An 11,211-nucleotide genomic window follows, 5' to 3' on the forward strand; every position below is an offset into this window, starting at 1 on the left:
TTCTGGAGTGGGAGAGGTCTTTTAGGGCTCGAATGGGAGCGCGCTGGTCTGCACGTGTTGGCCAGCGTGCGTGCATGCGTGTCTGCACCCTCGTGCAGCCAGAGCGTGCACATTCGGGTTCGCGCACATGGACTCACGGACAGGCACGCGGGTCCGCACGTGCATGGGCATCGGAGCGCCTGCGCTGCGTGTGCGGCCAGATGTGATCCCTTCCGCCCCAATGATGCGGCGGTGTGGGGGCTTCCCTCGATCCTGCACTCACAGCTGGCACTTTAGGAACCAGCAGGCGGCGCCCGAGGCCACCTTCCCACTTCCCAGCCAACTGTGTGTCCCAGCCCTGGGGACACCCTCCCTGCCCCTGCCGTGGAGGGGGGCGGGGTGTAGAGTAGGTGATGGAGATGCGAAGCCAGAGGTGGCCTGTCTTGTACCTGGGCTGTGTGTACCAGACCTCAAAGAGTGCAGAGGGGCAGGCTGGGACCTGGAAGACCCGCCGTCACGTGCCGTCCCCACCCGGCGCCCAGCCCAGCCGTGCCTGTGCGGCGCCAGCTACAGAGAGATTAACTTTATTCATGGACTTGCGGGGGGCGGCCGGGCCCGCCCGCCCGGGACACGCTCACACGGGGGGAATGGGGACTCTCCATGCCACAATCACAACACAAGACGCCCGCGTTCGGACCGGGCCGGCTGAGGTGGGGGGACATGGCACAGCCTGGCTCCTGGTTTTGGTTAAAAAAAAAAAAAAAAAAAAAAAAAAAACGGTTCTCGGGGTTAATGGGAGTGGGGCAGTTGCTCTGGGACTGCCCGGGGGCCCCTTGGAGAGCCACTGTCGGGGGTCGGGGAGGAGCCGTCGCTTCGGATCTTCGTTTAAAAACACATAGAACATGCTACATCCGCGCAGACGCTGGACGGGAGGAGGCAACACTGGAGGGGCGAGGATCTCTGCCGCGGCCGCAGCCTCGGCCCTGTCCACGCCCCAGGGTTAGACGCGGGCGGGTAGACGGACAGATAGACAGACACTAACACAGGCTCCGAGGGGGTTACCTCAGAGTGGAAGGAAGATCTCGTGATTGGGGAGAAAGGGTCAAAGGACAGCCCTGGCTCTGGGGGGCGGGGCAAGGACAGGGACAGAATTGTGCTGCTGGTGGGGGCCGTCCTGTGCCCCTACGCCTCTGGCTCATATTCCTGATATTCCTCCTGCATCACAGGGATGGGGGTGGAGTAGAGAAGAGCAAAAGGAGGAGGAGTTGGATACCAAGTGGCCAAGCCCTGGCCTGAGAACCCTCTCCCTCAAGCAGGAACAGTGTATTCCCCTTTTCCTGGGCAGGGGAGGAGCCTGGAAGTTGGGGACGACAGAGAATTCCTGGGCAGGGGTGCTTGGGGCCCAGCGCTAGATCCCATCTGCCCTCTCCTCCCTTCTGGGGCCTGGGTTCTAGAAGAGGGGAGTCAGGCTCCCTGGCCCAACCATCTCAAGCCAGGGATGTCCCACGCCAGCTAGAGACGGCAGCAATCTTCTTGGATGCCCAAAGTCCTGCCCAGCCCTGCTGCCCCCTCACCTGGGGTGGGTCCTCATAACTCTCCCCTTCTGGCTCCATCAGGGGCTCGATCAGCGGCTCTTCAGCAGCTTCCTGGGCCACTTCCTCTGGCTGCAGGCAGAGAAGGGCTGGGCTGGTGAGGGCAGCCAGGATGCCCCCCAAATGCCCACACTAGTAAGCTTCGGGCTGGTTGGAGGAGTGGGAAAGGCTAGGGTGGGTTGGCAGAGCAAGGACAATTTCTGATTTAGTTTTTTATTTGGAGTGCCTTGGAAGTGGGATGGAGGTGAAGGGTGAAATCCCCCCGAATCACATTTGAAGTGGCAGCATGGAGGGGGAGCTGGCTCTCCACACTGCTACCCCCCCCACACACACCTGACAGCCTCCTCACTTCCACCATTTGGATACTCGGTCACCAGCTTATGCCTCATCCTTTGTGTCAGGCTTTGTGCTGGGCATTGGGACCCCAGAGATAACCCTGGAGGCTCCCCTGGGCTGAAGGGATCTGGAGGCTCAGGGACAGGGCTGGGCAGGGGCTCTGAGCCATTCCCCTGCCACCTTCCACCCATCCCTCCCCCGGGCCCTGTGTGGCCTGGTTTCTTCAGCTGTTGCTATTTTAAGATAAGCTGGAAGCCACAGCTCATGGTGTTGCTTGGATGTGTGAGCTAAGACTCTCCCCTCCCCACTGCGTCTGCTGCCCAGATAGGCGCAGACCAGCGGGCATGCATGTGGGCGGGCTGCCAGACACATGGCCAGCCACCTGCAGGCAAGCACATGTATGTGCACAAACACGAGACTGAGCTGGCTGCATGCACAAGCACACAAAGTAGCCTGGGATTCATGCACAGCCTGGGCAGCGCCTTATGTGGGCTGGCACACGCCTGGGATCCCGGAGCACTGGGGCTGGGAAGGCCTGCCCTGACAATGTCTGCACCCTGGGTACCCAGGGTGCAGACAAAGGCAGCGTCAGCTCCATCACATTACGTGTCTAGGTGGGCTTTGTGGGCACATGAGTTTGCAGCTCCTGACCTGGCTCATTTGCCCCTTTGCACAGATGGGTATGCCAAGGCCCAGGAGATGGGGAAAGGTTAGTTTGCCCCCAAGTCACCCAGCTATGACCAGAACCCAGGGATGGAATGCAGTGTTAACAATGCCAGCTTGTGAAGGAAGAATACTAGTGTTTAGCTTCTTAAAATAAAATTAAAAAATTAAAAAAATAAAGAAATAAAAAGAAAATAAAATGCCAACTTGATAGCCAGGCATGGTGGAGGTTGCAGTGAGCTGAGATTGAGCTACTGCACTCTAGCCTAGGTAACAGAGCGAGACTCCATCTAAAAAAAAAAAAGCCAGCTCAAGCACACTGTTCGGAAACAACCCAGATGTCCAACATCCGTAGAATGGATGTGTGCTTTGTGAGCTAATGACACAATGGAATACTACACAACAAGAATGAAGAACGACAATGCATACAAGAGCAAGGCTGACTCTCACAAGCTTCCTGATGAATGGAAGAAGCCAGATACAGAAGAGCGTGGCCTTCATGATAACATTTATTTTATTTTATTTTTATTTTTTGAGATGGAGTCTCACTCTGTGGCCCAGGCTGGAGTGCACTGGGGCGATCTCTACTCACTGCAACCTCCGCCTCTCAGGTTCAAGCAATTCTCCTGCCTCAGCCTCCTGAGTAGCTGGGGCTACAGGCACATGTCGCTGCGTCCAGCTAATTTTTGTATTTTTAGTGGAGATGGGGTTTTGCCATTTGGCCAGGCTGGTCTCAAACTCCTGACCTCAGGTGATCTGCCCCCCTCAGCCTTCCAAAGTGCTGGGATTACAGGCATGAGCCACTGCACCCGGCCTCATGATAACATTTAAAGAACACCCAACTAATTTTGTGCTGGTAGAAGCCAGGAAGCAAGGCCAGGCATAGTGGCTCATGCCTATAACCCCTCCCAGCATTTTGGGAGGCTGAGGCGGGCAGATCACTTGAGGTCAGGAGGTTGAGACCAACCTGGCCAACATGGTAAAACCCCATCTCTATTAAAAATACACAAATTAGCCAGATGTGGTAGTGCACACCTGTAGTCTCAGCTTCTTGGGAGGCTGAGGCAGGAGAATCACTTGGAGGTGGAGGTTGCAGTGAGCTGAGATTGTGCCACTGCACTCCATTCTGGGCAACAGAGCAAGACTCTGTGTCAAAAAAAAAAAAAACAAAAAAAAGTCAGGAACAGTTCCCCTTGGAGGGGGACAGGCAGGGCCAGGACTGAGGGGAGATGGGTAAAGCTCCTGGGGTGCAGATGTGAGGGAGGCACTGGCTGTCCTGGCCATGCAAATGAGACTCCATGAGTGACTGCCCCACATACCTCTTTTGTCTCCCCCTAGTCCTGGCCCTGGGGCTGGGAACTGAAAGGGGTCACAAGGTGGGATCCTGAGGGGGATATTGTTCTGTTTTGAGCTGGCTGCTGGTTACATGGAGAGTTCCCCTTGTGAACATTTCATGGAGCTGCCAGTTTTCTGCATGTACATTGTAATTCAATAAAAAGTTCACTTAAAAAAATCCCATAGCCTGTAATCCCAGATACCTGGAGGGCTGAGGCAGGAGGACCGCTTGAGCCCAGGAGTTCAAGACCAGCCTGGGTAACATAGCAGGACCCCAGCTCAGAAAGCAAACAAACAACCCCAGCCTGGCCACCTGCTAGCATCAGGCAAGTCATTTTGCTTCTAATCTCAACAGGCTTGCATGGGAAATGAGGCTAGTGAGGATTCCATGACGATGGATGGAAAGCAAGCTCGAAGGAGGGAGTCTCAGAAATGCGGACCCTGGGCCTGCATGAGATCCCCCATGCCACCAGTGACCCAAGGGGCTATTGTTTGGATTATAACTCTGTGATCTGGGACTCCCTGGAGAGGGTAGCCTTGAGGTGTCAACAAACACCGGTAGGAGAAATGTGACCAGAGAGAAAAGATTCTGTGCAAATGTCCATCACAAACAGCCTCGGGGCTGACAGAGAGGCTGAACTTGCCACTCTTCTGCACCCCAGCTCCTAGCACTAGGACTGGCCCTGGGACAGCACCAAGCAACTCCAGTGACATGGCCTGAGCTTATCCTCCCGACCAGCTTATAAAGGAGGCAGGTAGGAACTGGGGTCTGGGGCAAGTGACTTCACCTCTCTGAACCTCGTCTCTTCATCTGTAAAATGAGCTGGTTATGGTGCACAGATGAAGTGTGACATTGTGAAGTCAATGAGTTAGTTCATGTGAAACATCTAGGACAGTGCCTGCCCATGAAAGAGATCAGTGAATAGGAGTGATTACTGGTAACATGATTATAAGAAATGGGAAGTCACACAGATGGTAAAATGCAGGGACAGAGCTTGAACTAGAACTTCTGAGTCAAGATTCAGACTTCCAATAGTGGAAGGAACCAACTGTGCAAAATGCCAGGAGTGGAGGGCAGCGTGGGATCTCCCGCAGCCTGGTGACTGTACACATGCGGAACATACACTGACCACACAAACCAAACACTGTAGAAGGAGCCCCTACCCCACGGAGGCAGGGTCTGCGCATGCCCGTGGACAGACACAGAGCAACCACAGCGAATACCTGCACACACATGCCATGAAGGTCCACTTCCAGGCACAACTGACAGGATTCCCTGCAGGCAGACACAGACTGCTTGCGTGATCATGTGGCCACAATCTCTTGTGGGGCATGCACTGTATGCAAACCCAGCTCTTTATAGCCGTGATTCTCAAAGTACGTTCCCTGGAACTGCAGCATCAACAACACCTGGGGACTTGTGAGAAATGCAAATCCTCCAGCCCCACCTCAGACCTACTGAATTGAAAATTCTAAGGATGGCATCAACAAACTATATTTTAACCTGGCCTCTTGGTGATTCTGAAACATGCTCAAGCTTTGAGAATATTTAGTCTATATTATCTCCAATCTGCATAGATTCCTATTGTGTTCACTTGCATTTTACAAGCGAACCATCAGGTTCAGAGACATGGTAGGACCTGCCCAGGGTCATGCAGCCAGGAAGTAGTGGAGTTAGGATGCAAACCCAGCTGAGGTTGGGGGTGGGTGGGTTCAGAGCTCACAACTCTTAGCCCCCTCTTATCAGGGATCTTAATAGGGAGCTCTGTCTCCGTGCCCACACAAGTGGCCCCCAGCGCTCCTCTAGGGAAAGGTAAGCTCACAGATCACGGCCATCCCAGCATAGCTCCCATGTGCTCCAACCTGCCTCAGGGCCTTTGTACTTGCTGTTCCTAAGGCCTGAAATTCGCTTCCCACACACCTCAAGGCTACCTCTCTCATCCCTTGGGTGTCAGCTCAAATGGTCCTTCCTCAGAAGCTTTCCCAGCTAAAAGAGCCCTCTCACCCCCTGCCTGTCTGTCCCCTCACCCTCTCTGTCTTTTCTCCATAGCACTATCCCCTCGGAAAGCGTCCTGCCTGCTGGCTTGTGTTTTACTGGCTGTCTTCTCCCACTACAATGTCTGCCGCAGGAACGTAGGAACCTATTCACTGCAGCAGCCTCTCCAACAATTCCTCTCTGGCATAGGTATTTGTTGAATGAAAAGAAATGAATGAACAATCATTGACACATGCAGACATGGCCAGAAGTCATCTGGGTTACACTGGCAAGCAGAACACGCTCAGACAGCCAGGTCTGGGTTCCCATCACCAGGAGCATTACACCCATGCAGGCCTTCATTCAGATGCATTCTGAGCGGAGTCTAGCACGGCCCTGCAGGATGGGCAAGGTGGCTTGTGCCCTAGGCTGGGAACAAGATTGGGGGGGGCAGGGATGGTGACAGGTTATTTGTGTGCCTGGTGTGTCTGTGCATATGCATGTGCATGTGTGGGTAGGGAGGATCGCTTACCTTCAGATCAGTAGGGAATTCCTCCCTCTTCACCAGGCCTGTGGCTGCTGCGATGTTCCCTGCCCCAGAGAACACAGCTCCTCCCAGATGTGAAGCCTGCTCCTTGGTTTTTTCAGCCACTGGAGCAGGGAAGGGGTTGAGGAAGGCGTTTGGGAGCCAGGGGGAAGGAGCCATAGATGTCCCGCCTTGTAGTATCCCAGGGCCTGCCCTCCCCATGGAGCATCCCCGCAGAAGCCTTGGGAGTCTCCCCCGCCCCTCCCCTCTGGTTTCTGGCCAGATCACTGGCCTAAGTGAGAGAAGGGGCCAGTGCCAGGGCTGGGCTGGTACCTGAAGCCACACCTTGTACCACACCTTCTCGGGTCTTGCTTCCTGAAGGGAGAAAAAAGCAGTACATTTAAGGGCTCTGTGCTGAGGGAACGGAAACCCCAGCACAGCGTGGTGATTACAGCATGGGCATCCCGGCCCCATCACTGCCTCCTTGGGTCCCTACAGCCTACGACCTGCACCCTGTGCTAACCCCCGTCTTATCACTGCACACCTCTGTCTGCAGGAGTTGCAATTCTCTCCCACCTGATGTGATACCCACATCCCTCTAGGGGATGTTGGCTGAGGGCCAGTGTCTTATAAAGCCCTCTGCCTGCCCCATTGCACGTCACTTCTCCCCAGTCCTGGGAGGCAACTGCTGTTATTGTCCCTGTTTCACAGATGGAAGCTCCGTGTGGGTTCCGCCGCTAGAAAGCGGCTGAACTGACATTCAAGTTCAGGTCTTTCTGACCCTAAAACTTCAGCTACCAACCACTCTAAGAATACGTAGCCCAGGATGGAAGGCAGGTGGGGGGTTCGAGTAGGGGTGGAGCTGGGAGACAACAAAGCTATGTATTTTGAAAGGTTCCTCTCGTGCCCCATGCACCACTGCTCACAGCCCACTGCTCCACCACTCCATTTCCTCTAAAGATTCTCTTCTCCTAAGAGGGTGCAAACTCCTTCTTCTGGCCAAAGTAGGGGATGTCAGGCTCCGGGTGGGTCTAAAGGTGATGTTCGGATTGTGACTGGCACCCATGGCATTGGCTGGGCCTTCCCAGGAGGATAGCAACTTGGTCACATCAAAATACCTGGGGGCCGCTGGGAAGGCCAGAGGGCCTGATCTGGGCTAGAGAAGGAGAGCCGGAAAGGGGGTGAGGAGTATCCCCTCTGATAATTTGGCAATACAGACAACAGTGACAGGGCCAGAACTGGGTGTCTGGGCAGGCTGAGCCTGGCAGGGGGCTCAGGGGAGAGGCTGGCATGGGAAGACAGGATATTCTCAGGGCAAAGGCCAACCAGCACCCAGAGACAGGAGGGGCAGGCCGCATCCTCCCTTTCACTCCTCCCACAAAACATTAGTTTGCACCTATTCCGTCCCAAGCCCTGGGCCAATCGCTCACTGTCTGAAGTGGGTAGAGAAAAACAGATTCAGTTCCTGGACCTCAAGTAGAGGGGAGAGGACTTCCAGCCTCCAGGGACTATGTGAAGAGGGAAGGGACACTACTGGGGCCTTGAGAAATGAGGAGCAGATGGATATCAGAAAGGAGATTGCAGAGGGTATCCCAGGCCCAGGGACCCACACAGACAAGGCAGAGCAATGTGCTTTCAGGGCAGTCCGTGTGCCAGGAGCCATAGGTGTGGTGAGAAACGTAGACTGAGGCAGGACTGTGAAGGGCACTGAATGCCAGGGTACAGGGAACCAAGGCTTTAACTTGTAGGAACTGGGGGGCCATCGGGGGCTCCCAAGCAAAGGGAGGAGCAGGAAATGCCAATCTAAGGGGAAGAGCAGCATGGCTTGGAGGGGCAGAGTCTATTAGCAGAGAGACAGTGTCAGGGAGCCAGGGGCCAGCAGCAATGAAAGACATTGGGAAGGAGGCGGGAGGGAGGCCAGGCCTGGGGTCACGCAGACATGCACTTAAGCCTTCTCCCGGTCCCAGCCACCCTGATCTGGTGGCTTTACCACCTCCCATCAGGCCTTGCTGCAGTTGTTCTGTCCCCAGAGGGCCAAACAACCTTTCTAAACTCATCACATCGCGGCAGTCCCTTGCTTACTCTCTCACGGCCAGCATAACAACGTTTTGCCCTGGCCGGCAAAGGGCTCTCATGAACTGGCTCCTGCCCAACTCTCTGACCTCACCTCCTACCACTGCTTCCTGCCCTGCCTCCAGCTCACCCCAGAGCCTTTGCACCTGCCTTTTCTGCAGGCCTGCCCCCCTCTTATTACTCAGGGATGAAGCATTCTCCTCGGGAAGCCACTGGATGTCAACTCAAACTACTGAAATGCTCTGTGTCACCATCAGGAGAGCAGGAACCATGGTCTCCTGTTCACCCTGAAACCCGAGCATCCACACAATGCCTGGCACATAGTAAGTAGGGACTAAATATTTTTCAAACGGCCACAATCCAACCAAATATGCCATGACCCTGGGCAAGTTATACAACCTTCTCAAGCCTGCATAGGGAGTCATTATACCTGCTCTGCACAAGCAAACCCTGAGTCACCACAGGGGTTCAGTAAATGTTAGTTTCACGCCTTTCCTCCTTTTATGCAAATGACCCTGCAGACTCAGTTTCCTTTCCACTAGGGGTGAGAAATTTTATCCACCTGGCCTTTCTCCAGCTGGCGGCTGCAAGGAGACTGGATGGGGAGGGTAGGTGGCAATGGTAAAACCACAGGCGTCGTGATGCAGGCGGACCTGGAACTCAACTCAACTCGGTCTTGGAGGTGCTGGAGGGAGGGGCCACAAGGGAGGGGTGGGGCTTCGGAATATATAAAGCTCGGTTCAAACCCCAGCTTCAGCTTTCACCAGCTGCGTGACCTTGGGCAAGATATTTAGACCTCTGGGAAGCCCAGTTTCCCTTATCTGTAGAATGGGCTGGAGCATTAAATGAGGAAATGGATGTTATGACATTTTACCCAGTACTTGGCATAGAACGAGTGTTCAACACCAGATAACTATTAATAATAGTAATAAGGATAAAAAAAAGGAGCTCTCTGCTTTCATCACTGCACCGGTGCCTGGCTTTTCAGCTGGAGCGCCCCCTCATCAGCCGGCCCCGTGTCCCCATTTCCGAACACAGACCCAGGCTTCTATCGGCTACGTCCCCCGTGACCCCTGTGATCCCGCTCCACTGCTGACTCATATTCACCTGCCCAGAACCCCCCTCCCCGGGACCCAGCCCCAGCTCCACACTCTCGGAGGACCCCCAGCCCCGCAGCCCCACAAGCCCCGCCCCTCGCCCACCGACGTAGAGGACGCCCTCCTTGGTCTTCTCCGCCGCCTCGGTGACCCCCTGCTTGGTTTTCTCTGCGGCTGCCACAACGCCCTCCTTGGCCATGGACAGGCCCTTCATGAACACGTCCATCCTGGCGGCCTGGGGAGGGCGATACACGGGCACCGGTGCGCTGGCCCCGCACCCTCACCCCAGCCCCTCCTGAGGGACGCGGGTGCCCCCCCTCCCCGCTCCTCCCGAGACCAAGGCGCCCTTCTGGACCCTGAGCCCCCTCCCGCTGCCCCCCACCCACCCGCCCCACTCCCCAGTGCGAGGCCTCAGGGCCGCGGAGAGTCCCAGCGTCCTTGAAACCCGGGGACGCGGGAGGGGCCCCTGCCTCGGTTATCCGGGCCCTGCAACCTGCAGTCTCGTGGAACCGGAGTACTGGGTTCGGCACGAAGACCCAGGACCCGCCTGTTCACGCACGGCAGAGTCACACGGTCATGCACACAAACATACACCACGGATACGCTCACGTGCACACACAGGACACGCAGCCGATCCAACGCGCTCGAACACTCCGACCCACACGGGCGCTGACACACGTCCCCACGGCCGCCCGGGCAGGGCAGACACCAGAGCACACTCACATACTCCGGGGTGCACGCTGAAGCGCACCCCCGGGCCCCCCTCCATTTTCTACCCCCTTCCCCAGCGTCCTCCTGTCACCCCAGTCCCCACTCCAACCTCATCCCGTTCCCCAGCCCCGGCGCGCGGTCGCCTCACCTGGATGCGGGGCAGGGGCTGGGGATGGAGCGGCGGCTTCGGCGAGCGGACGCGGGGGCTCCGCTAGGCCGGGCCGGGGTGCACTAGGGGCCGGGTGGGGGATAGGGCCGGGGTCAGGCGCTCGGGTCGCGGGCCCTGAGCAGGGGCGCAGCAGTGCGCGGGTCTCGGGTGCGTCGCCAGCCACGGCTGGTTCCTTGCGCCCAGCGAGCTCGCGCGCTCCGGTTCCTCCGGCTCCGGCGCTGCGGCAGCTCTGAGCTCAGCGCCCCCTCTGGCGGCCGCACCTCCCCCTCGGCCTGACTGACAGGGGGCGGGGAGGGTGACAGCGCGCGTAGTCGAAGAGCCTTCCGGGACTGGCCCGGGACGCGCCCCTGGGGGCTCCGGCCGTGAGACTCGCGTAGTCTGTTGGGAGGTGGGGGTAGGGGACAATGCGACGTGCGAAGAGTGGGGAAGAAATCACGCGATTGGCTTTGGAGTTCCACTGGGCTTGAATCTCAGCAGTGCTTTTTATTAACCGTGGGACCTTGGGCTACTCGGCTCTCCTTTCTGAATGACAGTTTCCTCTTCTGTAAAAGAGGGATGGTTAATTCAACGAATGTTTACTGAGCGCTTAGACGAGTGGTGCGGGTTCAAGGCTACAGGCAGTAGAAAAGGAAAGCAAGGCTCCTGGTCTCGGGAAGCTTACCACGGGGGTGTTTGTACATGTGTGTGTTCATGTGCTCAGTGGTGAAAGACAAGACAGAAAAACCGATCAACATCGAAAGCAACAAGGTCATTTC

General features: G+C 56.4%; 1 protein-coding gene across 3 annotated transcripts; it reads right to left on the bottom strand.

Moving 5' to 3' along the window:
- Window positions 1-547: 547 nt before the first annotated feature.
- On the bottom strand, window positions 548-10,767 carry SNCB (synuclein beta). 3 transcript variants are annotated; one of them, XM_032271805.1, is made up of 6 exons: window positions 10,436-10,711; window positions 9,682-9,811; window positions 6,740-6,781; window positions 6,413-6,531; window positions 1,554-1,643; window positions 548-1,194 (listed from the first exon to the last, which is right to left on the bottom strand). In XM_032271805.1, exons 2-6 carry the CDS (start codon window positions 9,800-9,802, stop codon window positions 1,162-1,164), a joined length of 405 nt encoding a protein of 134 aa, XP_032127696.1. In that variant the 5' UTR covers window positions 9,803-9,811; window positions 10,436-10,711; the 3' UTR covers window positions 548-1,161. The 3 variants fall into 3 exon arrangements, with proteins under 3 accessions (XP_032127696.1, XP_032127695.1, XP_032127694.1); XM_032271804.1 differs by lacking the exon at window positions 548-1,194 and having other exon boundaries at window positions 1,287-1,643; window positions 6,752-6,781; window positions 10,436-10,767; XM_032271803.1 differs by lacking the exon at window positions 548-1,194 and having other exon boundaries at window positions 1,287-1,643; window positions 10,436-10,726.
- Between the last annotated feature and the right edge of the window lie 444 nt (window positions 10,768-11,211).

Source organism: Sapajus apella, unplaced genomic scaffold, assembly GCF_009761245.1.
Source record: "Sapajus apella isolate SASKATOON/1434 unplaced genomic scaffold, GSC_monkey_1.0 scaffold249, whole genome shotgun sequence".
NCBI lineage: Eukaryota > Metazoa > Chordata > Mammalia > Primates > Cebidae > Sapajus > Sapajus apella.